The sequence below is a fragment of the Vigna angularis genome, chromosome 7, assembly GCF_016808095.1.
Source record: "Vigna angularis cultivar LongXiaoDou No.4 chromosome 7, ASM1680809v1, whole genome shotgun sequence".
In the NCBI taxonomy this organism is placed as follows: Eukaryota; Viridiplantae; Streptophyta; class Magnoliopsida; order Fabales; family Fabaceae; genus Vigna; species Vigna angularis.
The window spans coordinates 10,335,000-10,358,568 of record NC_068976.1 but is presented as its reverse complement, the minus strand read 5'-3'; the positions used below and the strand labels follow the sequence as shown (position 1 = coordinate 10,358,568).

The window sequence follows — 23,569 nt, the reverse complement described above, 5'->3', positions numbered from 1 at the left end:
CTTGACCAGGCCAATAGCTTTGTGAAAGTATTGCAGTAACTGGTCGTCCTTGACCTGAAACTTCCCATTCATTTGGCCTACAATCAATTGGGAGTCCATCCGACACACGATATACGTTGCTCCGGCATCTCTGGTGAGGTCTAGGCCAACCACCAAGGCCTCATACTCCGCTTGTTTATTTGAAACTTTAAACTTGAAAATGAGGGAGTGTTCGATTGTTAGACCATTCGGGCCTTCTAAGACCACATTAGCTCATCCCCCCTCTTATCGAATGATTCGTCAACAAATAACTTCCAAACGAAGTTCGAAAGGTCACTTAGTAAAGTCAGTTCAGCCGCGAACTCTGCTAGTTGTTGTCCTTTGACTGAGCCTCTTAGCTCGAATCGTAGACCGAACTCCGATAACGTTACTGCCCATCCCACCATCTGTTCGGTTAGGTCTGGCTTACGCAAGATTTTTGCGATGGGGTGGTCTGTGTAGACGACCACTTGATGACTTTGAAAGTATGGCCTTAGACGCCTGGCTACGGTGAGTAGCGCTAAGGCTAGCTTCTCCACTTATTGATACCTGGTCTTTGAACCTTGAAAAACTCTATTGATGACGTAAATAAGCTTAGGGTCTAGGTTTTCTTGGACTAAAGCTGTGTTGACGGCCTCTTCGGCTACCGCCAGGTAGAGCTATAACTCTTGATTCTTGACTGAGCAGACCATGACTGGTGGGCTAGCCAGGATGGCTTTGACCTCTACGAACAGAGCTTCACATTGGTCGTCCCACTTCTCCATAGAATCCTTCTTCATCTTATTCAAAATTGGCCCGATGCGTTCAGCCAACTTAGGAATGAATCGGGAGAGTGAAGTCATCCGTCTAACTAGACACTGGCTTCCTTCAAGGTTTGTAGGCTTCGCATCTCTTGAATGGTTGCGCACTTGTCCAGGTTTGCCTCGATTCCTCGGGAAGTTAGCATGAAACCCAAGAACTTACCCACTCCCACATCGAACGTGTACTTGGACGTGTTTAACTTGATGTTGTATCGTCTGAGTTGGCAGAATACCTCTTCTAAGTCCTTCACGTGGTCCTTGGTGGAATTAGAGCGTACTACCATATAGTCCACATATACCTCCATGAACTGCCCGATCTACTCGCGAAAGACTGTCCATAAGCCTCTAATATGTTGCTCCTGCATGTTTTAAGCTAAACGACATAACTTTGCAGCAGAAATTAGACCGCTCGGTGATAAAGACAGTCTTGGCCTGGTCCGACAGGTATATTGTGATTTGATTGTACCTTGACTAAACATCCAGAAAACTCAGGATTTTTTGTTCCGAGGCTCCGTCAACTAGACCGTCCATGCTGGGTAATGGGTAGGTGTCTTTGGGACTGGCTTGAATAAGATCTGTGTAATCGCTGCACATTTGCAATTGTCTGGCCAGTTTCTTTACCATAACCATGTTAGCCATCCATGTGGTATATGTGATCTCTCGCACAATTCCCGCTTCCTTTAGCTTGTTGAATTTTGCCTTTAAACTCTTCTACTTTTCTTCCCTTAGCCATCGCTTTTTCTGTGCGACCAGTGGTACCTCCTTGAAGAGTGCCAGTTTGTGAGACATGACAAAATGGTGAATTCACGGCATGTCCGCCGCAGTCTAGAGAAGAGGTCGCGGTTCTTTCTTAGTACCTCGATAAGCGATAACTCAGTTTCTAAGTATGGGTGGCGACACAGATTAACCTTGTTTAAGTCTGACTTGACTTTGATCTGTAGAAAGTGGGTTGAATTGGACTAGTCTGCCACTTAATAATGGATTTATGCCGAGCTGTCAGATGGGCTGTTGGGCTGATGTCATACTGCATTTGAATAATCTATCACTCTTTTTAATATAACATTCATGCATGCATTTGAATTTTTCATAATATCAAAATATATTCATACATTATATAATTTATCACTTATTTGAATATAACATTCCTGTGAGGCTGTGCGAGTTCTTTATATTTAACTTTTTTAATACTAACATGCTAGGTTAAGTGAGGACGAGTTCTTTACCTCAGTTTTTTTAATGATGCTGAATTGTCAAATTAGCCTGTTGAATTGACCGAGACAGACTGTGGTAGACTGTCAAGTTGAAGAAGTCGTCCCAACCCGCTTTTTTTTGACTGGATTGTTGAATTCAACCTTTTTTCCATCCCTATTTCTAAGTTACCAATTTCCCAATTTTATTTTTTCTTTCAATTCTACTTTTCTTCACTCATTTCCATAAAAGTAATTCTATTATCCCCACCCCGGTACAAAACGACATATTGCAAAACTATTTCTGACGCACTAACTTTCCATAAAAGATGTTATAACGAAAGTAACGGAAAATGTTTTTTTGACACCACTTGCACTAGTTAATAACTCATTTTTAAGAATCTTTTGGTCATTAGAAAAGTTAATTGTTGTATTTGTAAAGAAAGAGAGTTAAGAGGAAAAATAGTAGCTGTAAAGTGTGTTTAAAAATTTGTTAAGTATCCAAATAATAGTACCGAATCTTTTAATATTACTCTCCGATAGTAACAGTTTTTTACCTGTGTCTACCATTGAGACTAACAGCGATAATACTTGCATAGACTGACACTGCTTACACACTCTCAAACAAACTCATTGTGAAATTATCAAATCTACCAGCTAACGCAATCGAGAGAATAAATTGGACAATTAGGGATGCAAGTTAGTTTGATGATTCGGATACAGAAAGCAAAGCAAAAGCATGCTTCTTAGCTTCATGTGTCAAACAATATGCTATAATACTTTCACTGAAGTTGAATTTATGTACAAAACTACTGGCTGAAATATTCATGAATTAAGCATCTACATATAAACAGGCTCAATTTGAGCAAAAAATATGCATCTATACTACCTTTTTCACATTCAAAAAGCATCCCAAAGACCCCCTTCCCCCACATAATATGCAAGGGAAAAAATTTGAAGTGTGTTTAAGCTGTTCTTTTTAACAATAGTTTCAGAACACATTTCCTCTTTTCTACTATTAACAGTGATGCAGTTCTGTGGTTGGGTGGGTGGATGGGTTGGTGTGAGGGATGTAGTTGCAAATATTAATTGGATGCAGCTCAATCTTGGGATGTAGCAGAGTATTCAAAGAGAAGGCGTTTAGATGGAGCAGATTGGAGGAGCACTCGCAAACGACTTGTAAGAAGATAGCTCAGTGTCCATTGCATTGCCATCTCAGACTCCTTCATTTGCCTAACAATGGTGGCCTGAAAGAAAAATGATAGCAGGAACCTTCAGCTTTAACATTGGCACAGGTTCTTAGTGAAAATTAAAGTATTTAAGATTTCACCATAAAACAAATAATAGATGCTTCTATATGATGTAGAAACTAACAAATACATCTCCCTAATTTGAATGATATGCTTCTACTTTAGAATGTGTACTTAATGGAAATCAAACATCTCCCTAATCGAAATATTATTATATTTAGATTGTAAAAATAAATGTTACAAAAAGGTATTTAGTTTAGAAACAATAAAGTGAACAAGTGCAGAAACCACTTAGCATTAGCAATGTTCAGAGTGATTAACGAGTAACTAAGCATTTGTTATTCATAAAATGACATTTGTTGTTTTGTACTTATATTTTCATCACGGTTAGAAAAGAGTTGTCATCTGAAACCCATTTAAAGGTATCATCTATTGCTATATATATATATATATATATATATATATATATATATATATATATATATATATATATATATATATATACATATATATTAAAGAATGTCAAAGCTAATTTTCCCCCTCTATTGATATTTAATACAGATTTTCAATTGATTTACACAAGTAAATTATAATTAACTGTAAAAATGGTGATGGGAAGCAAGGATTTGAGAGTTAACTTGTTTTCTTATGATTACCTGAAGACGTTTACCAAGCTGAACTTCAACTTCTGTACCAAACGATATATTACTGGCAAGTGACTTGAGAGGATCTGCTGTAGGATCAACAGAAACTAAACTGGGTATCTGAGGTGCATATACTAGCCTCCACCTAGCCTGGCCAAACTCGCCCTTCCCTTCTATTCGTGGCATTAATTTTTCCAGAGTTGCAGTTGCAAGCTTTTCAAAAGCAAGCTGACCATTGCCTTCCAAAATGGATTCAGCCAACTGACTCTCAAACCTTCTGGCAGCCTGTATAGTTAAAAACAATTAATAGAACCAGTCTTCTTGAAAATCAAATCACAAAGATGCTGATTTTCACAGATGAAACAGTTGAAAATAAGACTGATTTATTATTCTCAATCATAAAAAATACATTCTAATACCCTCTATTTGTAATAATCTAATTCTCCTAAAAAGGGAAATAAGAAAACTAGGAAAATAAAATAAAATAAAAGATTATATATCTATTTCCTCTAATTAGGAAGATTCTAAAGATATTATCTCAAATTACAACATTCCTCCTCAAGCTGGATCATAAAAAATTGTATGAACCAAGCTTGGAATAGTAGTCAAACTCAATTGTAGAGAACGTCAATAAACCAAATTGGACAACAATGGACAAAAGCGAACTAGCACAATGAAACTTCAACTTGGACAACAATGGACGAGGGCAAACTAGCACCATGAAACTTCAACTTGGACAGCAATGGACGAGGGTGAACTAGCACCATGAAACTTCCACTTGGACAACAATGGACAAGAGAGATTTCCATCAAAAATGGATGATGACTTGCAGCAGCAAACAACAACAAACTACAAGAACAGATGAAGGGCCTCCAGTGGCGAACAACAACAAACTGGAGGGACTGAATTGCCATCAATAGTGGCGAACAACAACAAAACTTCAAGAACATGATTTCCATGAGTAACATATGGGAGGCCTTCAAAGGCTAACAACCACAAACCTGTAGGGACTTAACTACCCTAAACAGCAACAAACCTTCAGGGACTTAACTGCCCTGAACAACAACAAGCCTTTAGGAAACAACTGTCCTGCAAAGGCTAACAATAACAGACCTGCAGGGACTACACTACCCTGCAGCAGCTGGAACTAAAAGGCTAACAACCACAAACCTGTACGGACTTAACTACCCTAAATAACAACAAACCTTCAGGGACTTAACTGCCCTGAACAGCAAGAGGCCTTCAGAAAACATCTATCCTGCAGAGGCTAACAGCAACAGACCTGCAAGGACTACACTACCCTGCAGCGGTTGAAACTTTCTCCTCCTCACGACTGAACAACAGAACGTGTAGGTGGCACAACTGGTGAGAACCGATCCGTACGAGGAAAAAAATCTGAATCCCATAACTTCGAAAGAGCCAATTCAGCAGGCTGTTATAACAAAGCATTGACGGTGAAGAGAGCCTTTCACATTAGTGATGGTAGAAACCAAAAAACACCAAATATCGAAGAGACTTTGGAGGTCCTAAGTTCTCTACTGGACTACTCCCAAATGGTGATACTTACACTGTATCACAAAAGTACGAGCTAAACTCTAGCCCAATAAGAAAGTTCTCTGCACGGGCTGAAAAATATTTCCCCTCACGGCAAACAACAAAAACGACGGCTAATGCACTTCACGAGACACTCTTAATCTTGACTAAAGAAAATGCGGCAGCTTATTGAGGCAACAGCGACAAACTGCAAAGGTTACAACAATTGACTGCAGCAACATCGGCATTAAAGCACCCGCCAACAAGGCTGATGAATTGTTGACTGGAACATCACAGCTACAGAAATAGACTCCCCTTCATGCCACAGGCCAACAGGGACATCACACTTGCAAGAGAGAATCACAGAATGGTAACCAGATGGTGGAGACAGGCTTGGCCACAGGTGCCGGTGCATTCGGCGACACAAGCGGCGGAGACGTCGGCAAGAAGCACCAATCAGTGCCGCACAAGAAAGAGGAAGAAGAAACCCATTGGTGGTGGCAGAAAGCCCTTGAAGGCAAAGAACCCTTCTCAATGGAGAAGAAGATGACGAAAGCAGGAGAAGTAGTACTAGGAGCTGGCGCATCAGCAGCGGAGACGAAGCATTGTTGCTCGAGAAACAAAAAACGAATGAAGCTTGCGGCGAATAGTGAGAAGCAAAGAAGATGTAGATTCTACTATGGAAGGTCAAAACAGAGAGGAGGAGGTTCGGCGAGTCGACCGGAAGCGGCGCGGTGTGATTCCAACAACGGGACAGTGACATGGTGTGATTCCGACACCGGGACAGCGGTGCGTGACAAACACACACGAGATCTAACGGAGAGAGGAGGCGCGTGATGGCACATGCGGAGGAGTCTGAGACGTCAACCACCAGGGTTAGATCGCACTCGAAGAGACGATCCAGATTCGCTGGTCACCCGTCGGAACTGCGACGTTGATCGGCGGCGGACGGTAGCCGACGACGTACGGAGGACGACGGCGGATGGTGACCGCGGCAGAGAGCGGCGGTGCATAGCGGAGTAAGCAACAAAGGCAGTGGCCTTTCTTGGGTTCTTCGAAGAAGAGACTTTCGGTCAATAAGAATGCCAAAAGGAGCAAAAATTGATTGGGCATCAACAGATCTAAAGCACCAGTTTCAGCTACTGGTCCGAAAGGGAATGGGTTCGAATCCCATTCTGATCATACTCAAACAAACTCTGTATTTGGTAATACTTGAAAAAAGGCCAGAATTCTAAGGCAGAACTTGACTAGGGCAATTGGAGCCCATTAAAAACACATGTTAAAGAAGAGACTTTTAGGGGCCGTCGGCGGCCATGGCGGCCGGCTGCCGGCAGACAACAAAGACAGCAGAAGCAGATCAGACAAGCTCTGATACCAAGTTGAAAATAAGACTGATTTATTATTCTCAATCATAAAAAATACATTCTGATACCCTCTATTTGTAATAATCTAATTCTCCAAAAAAGGGAAATAGGGAAACTAGGAAAATAAAATAAAATAAAAGATTATATATCTATTTCCTCTAATTAGGAAGATTCTAAAGACATTATCTCAAATTGCAACAGAAACAATTCACATTAACACTCACAAATCTCTTACAATCCACATAACAATCCTAGGTTCCAAGTGTTCTCTACCAACAAAAGATTGAGACATAAATCAACTTAAGGACCTGATCTAATACTAACATAATACAAGTAAGGATATGAACTTTTAAGATTTCAAATTATGTATTTCTCTTAGATGATCAGATGTGAAATAGATTGAATATCCAAAAGTTAGTTCCTATATCATGAAAATGACCAACACATTACATGATTCCATTCTGTTAGTAATTGCTGATATAAATTAAATTGTTTTCTTATAGTTGAATATATTTGATTTACTAATATTTATGTTAAAGAAATATGAATTTGGAAAGTCAAATAATAATAACAATAATAAAAGAAACCACATTTTTATTTCAGAACTAATGATCAAGGATTCACTTAGAACAGAAAGAGTAAGGATTCGATATTGTAGGAGGAAGGAGTCTGACAAACTTCATAGGTGAATAAAACCATTTGAGGGGTAGGTTCCTCATGTTTTCATTTCATTTGTGGTTCTCAATTTTGTTTCTCTATTAATTATAGTTTCTCTATTATCCATTCTGATATCTAGGGACCTAGTTGTGTCTCATTTTGGTTTTAGGTATTTTGTTACGTTCATTGATGAATATTTGAGATGTACTTGGGTTTATCTTATGAAAGATTGTTTTGAATTGTTATCCATCTTCACATCTCTTTTTGAATGAAAAAAAAAAATAAAAAATCAAATTGGTCAAGTAATCAAAATCTTAAGTGACAATGCCAAAGAGTACTTCTCATCCACTTTTTCAATAGTTTTGAGTTCACATAGTATATTACATCAGTCCACTTGTCCTCATACACCATAACAAAAATGGTATAGCAAAAAGAAAAAATAGACACTTGACTAAAATTGCTCCTACCCTTTTGCTTGTTTCCCATATTCTTGTCCATCACTAGGGGATGCCATCTTAATTGCATGTTTTCTTCTTAATAGGATGTCATCCTCTCTCAATCATAACGTTCCTTTCTCCATTCTGTTTTCAAATGATCCTCTCTTTCACATTTCTCCTCGAGTTTTTGGTTGTGTATGCTTTGTTCATGACATGTCTCTAGGGTTAGACAAACTTTTTGCTCGTGTTATCAAATATGTCTTCTTAGGTTATTCATGACTTCAAAAAGGGTACCAGTGTTACTCTCTTGAAACAAATAAGTACTACACATTTGTCAATGTTACATTCTTTGAAAAAACTCCTTACTTCTCTCCATCTATTCAAGATGTTCAAGTCATACAAAAGGTTCTTCCTATTCCAATGGCTGAGTCTAATATTGGTGGACAGTCCTATGGACCCAAATCAGAGATTAATGACAGAAGGTGATTTATTCTGTGATCCAGAGAAATATGAAGGTAGGTTGGAAAATTGATCTATCTTTTGCAGTTGGAGTGGTTAGTCAAATTATGCAGGCTCCATGTGTTGGCCATTGAAATGTTATCATTCACATTCTAAGGTACCTCAAAAAGGCTGTCGAACAAGGGTTGTTATATGAAAATAGAGGAAGCATTAAGGTATTTGGGTATTATGATGCAAATTGGGCATGTTCGCCTATTGACAAATAGTCTACTATTAGATATTGTGTTTTCCTTAGAGGAAACATTATTTCATAGAAAAGTAAGCAACAAGGTGTAGTGGCCCAAATCGACAGCTGGAGCTGAATACAGGGCAATGGCATCACTAATGTATGAACTTATATGGGTGAAGCAGTTCATTCAAGAGCTTAACTTTTGTGAAATCCAAACTATGAAGAGGTATTACTATACTCAAGTTGCTCTCTCCATTGCATTAAATCCCTAGCAATTTAGGACAATCCCTTGATCTTCTATCTCCCTATTGTATCAACTCTTTATGAATATAAATAGAAGATATAAACCAAAGACGTAGAGGAGAATTTGTTTTCCAAAAGAATCAAGAAACTAAAATATACTCAAATCGAAGTCAAATGAAATGCTACTAGTCCTTGAAATGGGCTCAAGAGTCTGAACAACCCTATTTGTTGTGGGGGCAGCAAGTGGGCTTCATCAAAGTAAGGCACATGGGCCGCACACACCAACACTATTGGTGGTGTGGGACTTAGTGTGGCATTGTGATTGCCAATGTGGGTTGTACCTTTCTGGCACATCTATTACCACAACAGTGATGGCAAACAGCGTGCCTTCAAAGATTGAAGGCTCTGATACCAACTTTAACTATACAAGGAAACAATTAATTATTTTATAGAGAAAAATCACAACCAATTACATTCTCATCACATCAATCTGTCATAATCAATCTCTTTAAAATAAGGAAAAAAAAGAATGTTGAATGAATTGGAAGATTCTAAAGATATTTTCTCCTAACCACAATGGAGATATTGGGGATATTTTTACCCTAATAGTTTTCTATTTACAACAGCATGTTTACCTCAGTGGGTGAGAGTGCATCCTGTTCCATAGAACGAGTTGAGGTCACCACAAGTTTGTCCTGCCAATTGCTAGCTCTACCTTGAATTCTGAACTGCCACTCAGATCCCACCAAAGCTAAATCAAGCATTGGATCTAGTCCATACTCAGGCTCAAATTTTGCAATGTTTAAGTGCTCTCGATTTAGTCTCACCTACATTTCAAAAGGATAGTATGAACGTGAAGAATGTGTTAATAAATACCCAAGACAAACCAAAAGAAAACTAGCCTCAAAGAAACCACACCGAAGTGCACAATTTGCACGAGTTGCAAAAAGAAAATGTTACATATACCTGTGTTGCAACTAGATCGACTTCACCATTCTCAAATGTTAGTATGCCTCTAGGTTTTATCCATTTGGGATGGGCCCGACCATTTAACTCAAGCTCTCCACTTACACTGAAATTAAGAATCAAAGGATACACTATCTTCAACTCTGGTCCAAGAACAAGCTTCAAATCATTGAGACAGATTTCTACATTTGGTTTAATCTGCACTTGCTCCATCTGTTTTTCAACCTGAGTTGACTTGTTAGCCGTCACTGTTGTTTTTGAAGGAAAGAAAGGTATGAATCCATGTACTATCAGCCATTGTGAATAATATAACATAATGAACTGAACTAAAATTATGAATAGCATAAGCAAAAGTAGAAGATCAAGGAATCAAATTAATGATTGAGGTCTCTCCTGATACAAATTATGAAATATGTGAGATGGTAAAGTGTAAAATGCCATTTGTAAATTATTTAGCCCTTGTCATGATTCAGCTGACTCAGCAATACATATGATTAGCACATTTGATTTGTTGCAGCAATAGTGACTTTGTGCTGATTGATATTTTAGGTAGTTTTAGATTTGATTCTGTTGGAAGTCCTCATCGACTAAAGGCCAATTTATAGTATATAAAGTGAGTACAAACCTCACTGTACAAGCCAGTTTTCTGGGGTTGAGTTAGACTTAAAATCCAATTCTTAACATGGTACCAGAGTAAGTTAGAACATATCCTAGTGATATTTGTTGTTTGTTGGGTATATTATTCAACCCAATATTGAACTACTATCAGACCACTCACTAGTCTAGTTCCACTTCTTAACATATTCCTATTACTTTTAATTTCGTATATTGGTTGTATCTTGATTTTATTGCTAGAATTTCAATCCCACAATCTTTGGGATCTGTTACCTAGAATAGGCAATGCTTATTGTTGGAAGTCTCACATCGATTAGAGATAAGACCAATTTATAATATATAAGTGGGTGTAAACCTCACTTTACAAGCTGGTTTTGTGGGATTGAGTTAGGCTTAAAGTCCACTTCTTAACATAGTATCAAAGCTATGGTTAGAGCCTATCCTAGCGATATTTGTTGTTTGTTGGGCATGTTGTTCCACCCGTTATCGGACTACCCATTAATGTCTAATCTCACACTAGAGATGATGTATATACCTCGGCATGAGGGGAGTGTGTTGGAAGTTCCACATCGACTAGAGATAAGGCCAATTTATAATATATAAGTGGGTGCAAACCTTACCTTAGAAGTCGGTTTTGTGGGGTTGAGTTAGACTTAAAGTCAACTCCTTAACATGGTATCAGAGCTATGGTTAGAGCCTATCCTAGCGATATTTGTTGTTTGTTGGACATGTTGTTCCACTCGCTATCGGGCCGTTATCGGACTACCCATTAATGTCTAGTCTCACACTCAAGATGATGTCTACCTCGGCGTGAGGGGATGTGTTGGAAGTCTCACATCGACTAGAGATAAGGCCAATTTATAATAAATCTCACCTTACAAGCCAGTTTTATGGGGTTGAGTTAGGCTTAAAGTCTACTTCTTAACATTTATTTCCAAATTTATCCAATTAATGTATGTATATGTATATCAGACATATGTAATGAGATCGAATAAGAAAGAAATTATTTTCTTTTAAACTTCAGAAGATATTAGAGCTCTTGATCCTTGGGAGCCTCTAATTGTGTGATTTTTTTTACAGCCTTCATCGCTATGTAAGCCCTAAAATGCCTCTTGATTCTTGGGACACTTTAATTGTGAGATTTTTTTTACAGCCTTCATTGCTATGTAAGCCCTAAAATGCAACCTTCATTACCGTGTTAAGAAGTAAACTTTAAGCTTAAATCAACCCCACAAAACTAGTTTGTAAGATGAGATTTGCATTCACTTATATATTATAAATTGACCTTATATCTAGTCAATGTGGGACTTCCAACCCCCCCTCTCTCACAAGGTAAATATAATGATATAGAAATGGAAGCAAGACCCTCTCAGTTTGAATTAATAATAAGAGAATCCATTCTGATTTCAGAACATTCATCACCAAATGATTAGAAAAAACTCAGGCTAAACTGTATAATAATACCAGAGCCAGAGGACTGAGACACTGTCGTCCTTGAAGAAGCAGATTCTGAGTTGAGAAATCGTGATACATATCTTGAAGCAAACACACGACTGACACCAGCAGTAGGAAGCCCAGAATGATTGGACGGAAATCTATTAGAAGCAGGAGTACCACCTTTATCATGTGGCAAATATGCTTCTCCCTGACTTATTTTTATGTTCCCAGATATGTTCGGTTGCAATATTGAACCAGTTATTTGCAACTGAGAATCAACCTGACCACTGTCAAATGAATAGCATTGTGTTAAAAAGAGACTATATATAACAAGGCCGGAGGTGGAGGATGCAGTTCAAAAAATCAATAATATTTATGATTTAGTCGTCACTTGAGCCCCTCTGCATCCATTATCAAGTCTAGAAGTAAACTTAAGAAATTCAAAGAAGCTATGAAAGTAACCTTAATATTTTTTGTGCCCGTACTTCTAAAACTTCGCACTTCAATTCAATCTTGTCATCTGGGGCTGCTTCACTTGCTCTGAGTGGCAGATTCCCTTTTACAAGAAGCTTTCCTTTTCTGCTTACCCTACTCTCAAGTGAGGTGATGCATAACCTGTTTGATTGCACGTGAACATTTCCACCAAAGTTGGTAAGTGGTTTTCGTAGCACTGGTGAAGAAATAGATGCCCTGTGGAATGATGCGTGTCCATTAAGTACCGGTTGATCAACTGTACCTCTGACCTATTAAGTCAAGCCATGTGACAAGATTCAGAGAAGTAAATATCAATATTTGGGAAAAATTATATTCATTTTACCAACCTCAAGCTTCAAATCCGCATTTCCATGAAGCCAATTGGCATGTGGAGATAAAGCTGTAACCAATGTCATTCCCCCGTCTTTTATATCAGCATCAATCCTGACTTCTCCAACATCCAAAATTTGCCAATTTAGTCCTTTAAGGCTTTCTGCTAGTTGAGTATTCCAACTTTCTTCATTTCTATCTCTACTAACCTTCTTGTCACCAGCATCATCAGCGTTCCCTCTATTTTTCTCCTTCACCCAATCAGGAACCCAAGTAATCTGACTCTTATCTAATTCTACATCTTCCTGTAATGTGTTATTTTGTACAAACGCAACAGGAATGCTACCCTGAACAAGTACATGCCCATTTTGGGTTATAGGTTCAAATTTTGCATTGAAAAGAAAACGACTGGTTGAGGTTAGAGAGGCAACAACTTCAGCTCTTCCAAGATCAACACCACCAACAGAACCATCAAGTAGTCTTACTTGCACATCACATTCTGGTTTTGCTAAACTTCCTCTAAGATCTCCTTCCATGTGCAATATACCCTTAATGGGTGCCAATAACTGCCGTAGAGAATGAACAACATCCATTGCTGTAGATTCAATGATCTGAACTACAGTTGGAACAAGACTAACAGGAAAATTCAAGACTGCAAAATGGAGGTTGGTTTTAGGCCCTAGCAATGTTCCATCTGCATGGATGGTGGCATTATCCTTCTGGATAAGAATTTTCTCCAGGTGCATGCCGTCATCATTACTGTAAGCACCCACTGCCAACACACGCTGAGTTTTGTAGTCTCCCCACTCCCAATCCTCTCCATGAAAATCAAATTCTGCCTGAAATAAAAGAATAAGACTGTTAATATTCAAAATACACTATTTATACTACTAGAAGAATACAAAAAAACTGAACATTTTACCAGGGTGTCTCCATTTCCCCCACCGCTAGCATCAAGAGATCCATGCCAGTGACCTTTGAGTTCAGATAAACCAGGCAGACTTAAATCTTCAAGAACGACATCATTTGATGGAGCATGAAGCCCCCTCACTGTCTGAATGTCGTGTATATCATTGAAAATAGCCAGAAAAATTAACTTGTTCAATAAATTTTATTCGACTAATTATATTATCAATAAATAATAATTCAAAAGACATGGCAAAATCAGGAATCAAATATTGCATCTCTAGAAAGGAAAACAACATATGGCAATCTTTTGATAATACCTCAAGCAGTTGTTGAAGGCTTTCAGTGTATAATCCCACTGACTGCAAATTTTGAATGAAGAAATCCTGCATACACAATGTAGAAACATGCATAATCAGTTTTCCTTAAGAGAAGAAACAGAATATACAGATGAATAGTAAATTTCGGTGAAGGAGACAGTAAAGGAACCAGACTAGCTAAAAACATTCTCTACATGATTTGAGGTCAGAATGATGTAGCCCCTAGGCCCAAGATTAATTGAGTGTACGTAAGGAGAGTTAAAAGGTCTGCTGCACTGGAGCAGTTGAAGATAGAAGTGACTACTGCACCAGTTTTGGCCTTGCCTGATTTCACCCAGCAGTTTCATATTGAGTGTGATGCCTCTGGTGGAGGAGTGGGGGCTGTTTTCACCGAGAACAAGAGGCCGATTGCATTTTTTAGCAAGGCGTTATCAGAGGGAACACTGAGCAGGTCCATTTATGAGAAGGAGCTCATGGCCTTGGTATTAGCTATCCAGCATTGGAGACCCTATCTCCTTGGACAGCAGTTTGTGGTGCATACAGACCAGAGGAGTCTGAGATATCTGCTGGAGCAGAAGATTACTACGCAGAATCAACATAATTGGATAGCTAAACTCCTTGGGTATGATTTCGAAATAATGTATAAGGCAGCCTATCCAGAAAAGGGGAAGAAGCAAAGGAGGAGAAGGAGTTGAGGATAGTGGCTCGGCCCTATTGGCAGGATTTTCAGGAGGTTTTGGGGGAGGTAGAGGAGGACGATCAATTGAGGAAGATAGTGGAGAAATTGAAGGAGGATCCTGAGTCTAATTCAGCTTATACCCTGGAAAGAGGCAGGCTCCACTACAAGGGTAGATTGGTTATTTCAGCCAAGTCAGCATGGATACCTAAGATATTAGCTAAGTTCCATACTACTGCTACTGGGGGTCATTCGGGAGTATACCACACATACCGCAGGGCGCCCCAGTCATTATACTGGGTAGGGATGAAGAAGGCGGTTACAGATTTCGTGGCCTAATGTCCAATTTGCCAACAACACAAATATCTGGCCTCCTCACCTCAAGGGTTGCTGCAACCCTTACCGATTCCCCAAGCAATTTGGGAAGAGATTAGTATGGATTTCATAGTAAAGCTTCCCAAATCGCAGGGCCATGACGCTGTGTTGGTTGTGATAGATCGATTGAGTAAGTACGGGCACTTTATTCCCTTGAAACACCCCTACGCGGCTCGCACAATGGATAAAATCTTTGTGAAGGAAGTGGTGAGGTTACACGGCGTACCGATGACGATAGTGAGTGCAGGGATCCCCTATTTTTGAGCTTGTTCTGGAAGGAGTTGTTCAAAATACAAGGCACCCAACTCCAAATGAGTACAACATATCATCCAGAGTCAGATGGCCAAACAGAGGTTTTAAACAGGGTGTTAGAAGGATACTTAAGATGTTTCTGTTTAGAGAAGCCCAGGAGCTGGTGTTCCGTTCTTCCTTGGGCCGAATACTGGTACAACACCAGTTATCAAGGGGCAGCTAGGTGTACACCCTTTGAGATTGTATATGGACGAGCTCCCCTAACATTGACAAGGTTCATTCCAGGCGAAATGTTGGTGGAAGTTGTGGCACAGGAATTGCAAACCAGGGATGAGGCATTGCAGCAGCTCAGATTTCATTTGATGAGAGCTCAAGATTTGATGGCCAAGCATGCTAACCGCAAGAGAAAGCCAGCAGAGATCAAGGTTGATGACTGAGTCTACTTGAAGATTAGACCCCATAGGCAATCCTCCATGCCAGTGAGGTTACACCCTAAGCTTTCGGTCAGGTATTTCGGACCTTTTAAGGTGGTGCAGCAAGTGGGAAAGGTGGCTTAAAGGCTGTTATTACCAGATACAGCACGAATTCACCCTGTGTTTCATGTATCGCAGTTAAAATTGGTTGTGGAAACAAAGAAGGTGGAAAGGGAGTTACCCGAGGGCTTGTAGGCAGAAGGGCCCTCATTTTGGCCGAAGCGTGTGTTGGGCAGGAGACAGAAGCAACATGGCAAGAATTTAGTGGAATAGATATTGGTTGAGTGGCAGGAGGGTGGAGCCGATGGGGCTACTTGGGAGGACTCGGTGGCAATACAAGATCAATTTCCAGAATTTAACCTTGGGGGCAATGATAGGGGCTAGAAAATATATGAAAGAAGAAAGAAGAATAGAGTGGGATAAGGGGGAAAAAGGGGGATGTATCTGGTTAGGAAGCATAACTGTAATAACAGTTAGTTGGAGGGAAGAACACATTATAAATAGAATAATTGTTAGTTGGTTAAGGTGTGAATAGTTTACTTGTATAGTCAGGACATAAGCCTAAGGAGGGGGATTAGGCTCCCGCATTTACCCATAAGTGTACATTGATTCTTGACATTGTTAGTGTGCAAATAAAAAAATACGATTCATTCTTCTGTTTTGGTATTCCTGTTGTGAATTGTGAGAGGAGAGAATTAGGTTTCCAATTACAGAAACCTAACATATCTGGATCTCAAAAAGCCATGTTTTAGCTCACAAAATCCAAAAGGTTAATGCCTCAAGGTAACTGCAATGGTTCTGAGCAAATGCATTGAAAAACTCAAGGCACAATGGAGGTGAGGCCACATCTGAAGAGGGGATATAAAGGTGAGAGTAGTAAAGCTAGCAGCCAGACCACTACCATGTGCAACAGTAACAATGATACACTAGAGCTTGTTGTGTGGCACAGTGGCTGGGTCTCTAGTGAATGACAAAGAAAACAAAGGTATTGACAGTGGGCAGAGGTAGTTTTCTCGAAGCAACTGCTATTATTATTTCCTTATTTAGCAGATTAATATTAAAATGAAAAAGGAAAATATCCTGAATCATAGGGATTTGATTAAATTAGTGTTGCTATTGTATTTCCTAAATTAGCTTTCCAGCATTGTATGTGTGAAATCAATTTATTCTATCCTAATTTCTAAGACTATGCACTGGAAACGGATACATCATAGAGGTCAACAAACCAGTTGGTAATAAAAGTCAACAATGGGTCCATCAGCCATGCCTGGTTTTGATTTTCCTCTCTTTATGTGCAAGCCAATAGGCAGAGAGAAAATAAACAAGCACGTGTAGTAAACTACATGCAGAATGAAAATCATGAATTTGATAAATTTATTTACATGTATAGTGAGCACAGTAAATTCAAAATTAGTATATTTACACAACTAAAAAAAGCCTAGACACAAAATCTAGATATATGATATACATTTCCATAAGTTGCCAAAATTATGGCATTAGCAAAGCATATTAATATGCTATATTTAGAGGGCTGATAATGAATATATGTAACTTCCAATGCATAAATAATGATAGTGATGCAACCTTAGATCTTGAACGAACAGCAGGATCCAAACTTCGAGAAAGAAGCCTTGCAAGGGGAAGCATCTCGGCAACCTCTGCTCTAGGAACTTCAAGTTTCATTCTCCACCTGCCCATAGAGGATATAGCATTGCCAATATGACCAGACATTAACCTTTTTATAAGGCCACCTTCTCTGTCAACAGAACTACGATCTCGGGTACCAGGCAACACATATTCACCTTGAAGTTCATAATAACTGTAGTTTTGTTGCAAAACAGTTTTTTCAATAGTGATCTGAATAATAATGCACCAATTGGGGGATCAGTATTACAAAAAAGAATGAGTATTGGATTCAATAGATGATGCTCTTTGAATTCCAAGGTAACAAAATAGAATCTTTAGACTCCAATTGCTGGAGATGATATGATAGAATAGGATAGGATAACTATCCTAAATGTGATCGGTAATTTGTTTGTAGCAACATGATATGGTGGTGTTATCTTTTCACTAATAATATCCTGTCACTCTAATGTATTTCTTATTTCTTATATAGTAAGGGAGGAAGTGGGTTACATTAATCATATGACTTTTTTGTGGTCATGCAACAATTAAGTAACTTTTTAATCCTCATTGATGGATGGTGAATATGTGGTTGAAATTTGTTCATCACGCTCTCATAAAAATAGCCCTCACTCGACACATTGCCTATACACATTTTAATCAGATAATCAACTGAAAACCTGTATTTTTTATGTTAAAAGGATATTGATCTATTACTGACAATCACCAAGGGAAAGCATAAAGAGATACTACTTTAGATTTAACTTTGTGTAAGTCATATTTAAATTAAAAAAATGAACATAAACTAACAGAACCAAAGTAATGAGCATTACCCCGCATACTCAAAATTAACTTCGCCAGATATGATACGATTTTATTTTACCCAGATAGCAATAAGTAAACTAGCATGTAACAGAAATTTATGTGCAAACATATATGAAGATGGTTTAACGCACTCACAACGTCTCCACTCCACCTAGCTGCCACATCTAGGGCTTCACCAAGCACACCACTGAATTTTGGCCGAAGTACAGACAGGACTCCATGTCCTCTTCTCTTTTGAAGATTAAGCTGAATTTCTGCCTGATATCAAAGAAACAGACAATTCAAACTTGTTTCTGTGACATGACCATTAAATAATACCTCATGCAAGTTATCATTCAAGTAGAACTGGAAAAAAAATTGGCATGACAGATGAAGGAATAATACCTCATACTACTTGATTTTGGACTTACTTATCTCAAAATACCCAAGTTCCTATCAACTACTATACTATGTAGAATCAAGTTAGGTCTCAATTCCAAATTCTAAGAATGAGACACAACAAAAAGCATAGAAGAATAACAATTTTGGAAATCTTCGCAAACAGAGTCCCAATTTATGAAAAATTAACCAAAGTTGGAAATCATGGACAACCCTTGTTCAGGTATGGTAAATGATAAACCAAACAATAACTAAAATCAATAATCATATGCCATTTTTTTCATTAACAAAATTTGTTTCTCTAAAATTGGAATCAGGGTTCAAATGTCAGGATAGATTGTTCACGCAGATACTCTCCCTGGTATAATTGGATCAAATTTGAAAGGATCCAGATATGTCAAATAGAAGTACAACAAAGAGCAAGGAAGATGCTGAAAAATAAATCATAACATGCTGGTATGATGACTTACCCTCTGTATGGTTCCCCTAAGAGAAGCAAGCTCCAATTCATCAAGTGGAAAATGCCGTACCTACAAGTCAGCTCCAGCTAATTTGAAAAAATTCAAGCAAAAGTTTCAATACCAACTTTTGGTCTAATTACTAAGTGAACTAAATCTTTCAAGCAGACAAACAAACAGATCTAGAATCAAACAGCGGTCCTGAAATTTAAATTTAGTTACCTCCAAGTTGGCAGAATGAAATGGTTGAAAACAAATGTTAGCCCTCAATTGCCCTTTCTGAAGGGAAATGGACAATAATTTCCCACTTTGCAGACCATCTTCACTACTGGGCTGTAGCGGCCCAACAAACTCCACTGCAAGACTTTCATCTGGTCTACCAGATGCATCCAACTGTATTTCACAAATAATTGACTGTTACAACCACTATATATTAAATAGAGCTAGATAATCTGAATCTGTTAAATAAACTTTAAGTCTAACTCAATCCCATAAAATCGGTTTGTAAAATAAGGTTTGCACTTATATACTATAAATTAATCTTATCTCTAATCAATGTGAGACTTTCAACACACTCCCTCACGCTCAGGTACACACATCTTGAACGTGAGATTAAACATTAATGGGTGATCCAATATAGGTCTGATAGCGGGTGGAACAATATGCCCAAAAAATAACAAATCTCACTAGGATAGACTCTAATAATGACTTTAATACCATGTTAAGAAGTGAACTTTAAGCCTAACTCAACCTCACAAAATCAGCTTGCAAAATGAGGTTTGTACCCACTTATATATAAATTGATGTTATCTAAGGATTTCCAACAGGAACCGTCAGATAAAAGCACAGCAAAATGACTGACAACATAAAGAAGCCTGTCTCACGTAAAAAAACTAAAATGAATAGTTAGTTATAATATATCCTGGTAGAGGGGGTCTATTCTACTGGTTTTGGATTGAACTATATATATTGTACAAAGGAGTGATGGTCATATAACAAGATCCACAAGTGGATGAATAAACTCAGTACTCAAGCAATGTCATAATGGGATGAACGGCCCACAAAAAATTAGAAGCTGTCTTCCCATGTGTTGTCCAGTGCAGATTATTGGCATAAAAGATATTCTAAATATCTCCATAGTAATTAGGAAAAATTATATTTAGAAACTTCTTATTTATTTCAGCATATATTTATTACTTTTTCTAAAAGTTTTGGCTATTACAAATAGAGATGGTAAGAATTGTTGTAATTAGAGAAAATATCTTTAGAATCTTTCTAATTAGAGGAAATAGATATATAATCTTTTATTTTATTTTGTTTTCCTAGTTTTCCTATTTCTCTTTTTAGGAGAATTAGATTATTACAAATAGAGGATATGAGAATGTATTTTTCATGATTGAGAGAATAATAAATCAGTCTTATTTCCAACTAGAATGTAATTGGTGCGATTGATATCAATAAATAAGTCATTATTTTTCAAATCAGTTTTATATCGTGTTCTTGATTACTCATTCCTATGATGTTTGGGAGAAGATCCATGAATATTTTAGTCTTCAAACTAACTCTCCTGCTAGAAAGCTTCGAGCTTTCTATGAGAGCTGTCAAACTTGATTCCAAATCCATGGAAGACTACTTACTGAAATTCAAGAATTATGTGGATGAGCTTGTTGCAGTTGGAGTTCTTGTCCAACATGAAGAACATGTACATGCTATTATGGAAGGATTGCCATCAGATTATGCTCATGTTGTGTCTGTAACTGAAAGTAAGAAACACACACCTTCTATTGATGAGATTGAAGCTTTATTGTATGGTCATGAAACATTACTTGTTATGTGCAAGAGTCTCAAACCATGGTTCAACCTTCATTGAATTATATTCAAGGCTCTTCCTCTAGAGGTGTTACTCCAAGCGGAGGTTTCAAGGATCCCCTAGTGGTGGCGGTGGTTCTTTTAGAGGACGTGGTGGCAAGTTCACTAATTTTCAGTGCCCAATTTGCCAGGCAAATTGGGTCATACAGCTAATTTTGTTACTTCCGGTCTGATGTCTCATTTCAGCCACATAATCTGTGTTTCACTGATCCAGCCACACAACAATTAATTCCTTACTCAGCTGGCTCTTATAAGACTTCAAATACTTGGCTGAATCCAAACAACAAATCTAATACCACTGGTCAACCTAGTGCAATGATCATGAAGTCTGAAACACCAAGTAATGCCAATACTTCTTGGATACTAAAATTTTGGTGGCAGTTTTCATGTCACAAGTGAACCTCTAAACATTAAACAACTCCAACAGTTTGAAAGACCAAATCATGTTTTCATTGGAAATGGTGCAAGTTTGAGTATCTCTTGTGTTGGTTCATCTTCTTTTCTATCACCTTATGATTCCAGAGTCTTGTTTCAATTATAGCATTTGCTGCATGTTCCTTCTATTACTAAAAACTTGTTAAGTGTCAGTCAGTTTGCAATGGAGTTGTTGGAGCTAATGGATTGTATTCTTTCACCAATGCTCATCTTTTCAATCAACCATCTCAGCTGCAGTCCACTTTTGTGTCCACTCCTCATTCGGCTCCAGTTTCCTTTGTAATAAACACGGTTAATAAGTCTATTTCTGACACTAATAGGTTTGATTGGTGGAAAAAAGATTAGGTCATCTGTTAGGTTCCTGGGTTTGGAACCTAACAAGAAAACACTCAAAAGATAGAAACAGAAATGAAAGAATGAGTTTTTGCTATTATTCACCGTAAACGAATCTCTTTACAAGGATTGGGTTTGGGAGCATAACCTCCCTCTAGAGAGCCTAACCTCCCTCCTCAGGATGACAAACCCTGTTAGACTACAATCAAAACAATTCCCCCCACTACAATTGATTATTTGCTATTTATACAACCAATAACCCCGCTCTTCCTAACTGCTAAGGCAGTTAGGCATTTAATGTTTTATTCCTTCACTCGTAAACTCTCCATCCCTAACATTACACCTCGCTGCTGAACAACCTTGTCCTCAAGGTTGGAAACGGGAAACTTGTCCACTCGGTCTCTCATGCTGATACCGTTCGGCCGCTCGGTCTGTTATCTCTACCCCTTAACCGCTCGGTCTGTTATCGCTACCCATTAACCGCTCGGTCTGTTATTGCAACCGCTCGGTCTATCCTGTTGATACCGTTCGGTTGTCCCCCGTTACCGTTCGGCTTGATCAGGAGGCTTGGGTGGTGGCAACTCCTCCCCCACTATCTTCCATTCTTCCTCTTTCTTTCCTATCACCCTCAATATCGTTCGGGTTTGACCTCTACTAGTCAATACCGATCGGTTTCGTCCTATATTGGTCAATACCGATCGGTTTCGTCCTATACTGGTCAAAATCGTTCGGTCCCCTGTCGACCCGTGCAGCTTCATTGCTTTTGGCTGAATAGGGCCTCCAGCCGAGAGAGTGGACAACTCCGTCTGCTTTAGGTCTAATTCTGTCTCGGACCGTTCGGCAACCTCACCTGGGATATTGCATTCGACCTCGGACCGCTCGGCAACACTCGATCTACCGTTCGATTCCTTTCTGCTAACTTCAACCGTTCGGTCGGTGTTGGTTTTCTTCCTCTGCTCATCCCCCAAGCTCACATGGTACGGTTGGGTATCCTCCATGGGTAAACCCCGATCCCCGACCAGTCCCTTGCCTATGAAATTGTGGCTGGCTCCACTATCGGTCAAAACCATACTCGTTCGGCCCCCTATCAAACCGTTCGGCTTCATCATTTTTGGCTGAGTGAGGCCTCCAGCTGAGAAAACGGACATCTCCATCTGCTTCCGGTCTACTTCGGTCTCAGCTTCCTCAGTCTCCACCTCTTCATCCTCCCCCAAAATAACCGTCCCTCGACTCTTTCCTGGCCACTGATGGCATGGACCGAACGGTCGTCCTGGATTATGGCGATCGGCCTCTAACCGCTCGGTAACTTTCAATCGACATGTGTTATAGCAATAGGTCTCGGACCGTGTCACTTCTTCGCTCGGTCGTCCCCAAGACGACTGGTCTTCAATCCCTCTCCCGTTCCCGACCTTTTCGCCTCCCTGAAATTCTTCAACATCCTTTGCAATCCGCATCGCCACCGTCCCCGTCTGTTTCGATGCCGCCAAATGCTCAACATAGGTTCCAAACCTTGTCACCAGGGCTTCCTTCAACCCATCCCACGAACAATTCTTAGCTTTATCCTTCCAGGCTCTGAACCAGTAGCCCGCGTTGCCCTCCATGCTTATGTCCGTGAACCGCACTTTCTCCTCCTCCGCTACTCCTTGAAGCTCGAAAACCCTCTCCGCCCTATTGATCCAGTTTAACGGGTCCAGCCCTTCGAAAGCGGTTAATTCAACCCTTTTCCGCCATTGATTCTGCACCTCCTGGTGATCGCCACCGTGATTGTGGGTTTGGGTCCCACCATGATCGCCACCCACTCTCCCTCCAATATCCTCCTCGCACCGTCGCTAGTTCCCTTTGACGGAAGCCTATCGCTGGTTCCCGTTTACGGAAGCCTGACTTCCACCTGATTGTTCGTCATTGTTGTGAGCCCGCGCCCCCATCATCCTCATTATTTCTTGCAAATCTTGGCGTATTGCTGCATAATCTGGTCGTAGCTCCCCTGTCTGCGTCTTCATTCT

General features: G+C 39.3%; 1 protein-coding gene across 2 annotated transcripts in view; it reads right to left on the bottom strand.

The window, feature by feature from the left end:
- Window positions 1-2,760: 2,760 nt before the first annotated feature.
- LOC108337981 (protein TIC236, chloroplastic) overlaps window positions 2,761-23,569 on the bottom strand; it is a 62,646-nt gene continuing 41,837 nt past the window's right edge. The window contains exons 11-23 of one of the 2 annotated variants that reach the window (XM_052880584.1): window positions 19,152-19,322; window positions 18,942-19,001; window positions 18,229-18,351; window positions 17,230-17,502; window positions 13,870-13,935; window positions 13,566-13,697; window positions 12,661-13,482; window positions 12,302-12,582; window positions 11,867-12,126; window positions 9,788-10,035; window positions 9,457-9,648; window positions 3,912-4,184; window positions 2,761-3,252 (exon numbers count right to left, since the gene is read on the bottom strand). In XM_052880584.1, the coding sequence (XP_052736544.1) occupies window positions 3,106-3,252; window positions 3,912-4,184; window positions 9,457-9,648; window positions 9,788-10,035; window positions 11,867-12,126; window positions 12,302-12,582; window positions 12,661-13,482; window positions 13,566-13,697; window positions 13,870-13,935; window positions 17,230-17,502; window positions 18,229-18,351; window positions 18,942-19,001; window positions 19,152-19,322 (3,048 nt within the window). In that variant the 3' untranslated portion in view covers window positions 2,761-3,105. Of the gene's footprint in view, window positions 3,253-3,911; window positions 4,185-9,456; window positions 9,649-9,787; window positions 10,036-11,866; window positions 12,127-12,301; window positions 12,583-12,660; window positions 13,483-13,565; window positions 13,698-13,869; window positions 13,936-17,229; window positions 17,503-18,228; window positions 18,352-18,941; window positions 19,002-19,151; window positions 19,323-23,569 lie in introns of those variants that run through there. The other variant, XM_052880585.1, reaches the window with a different exon arrangement.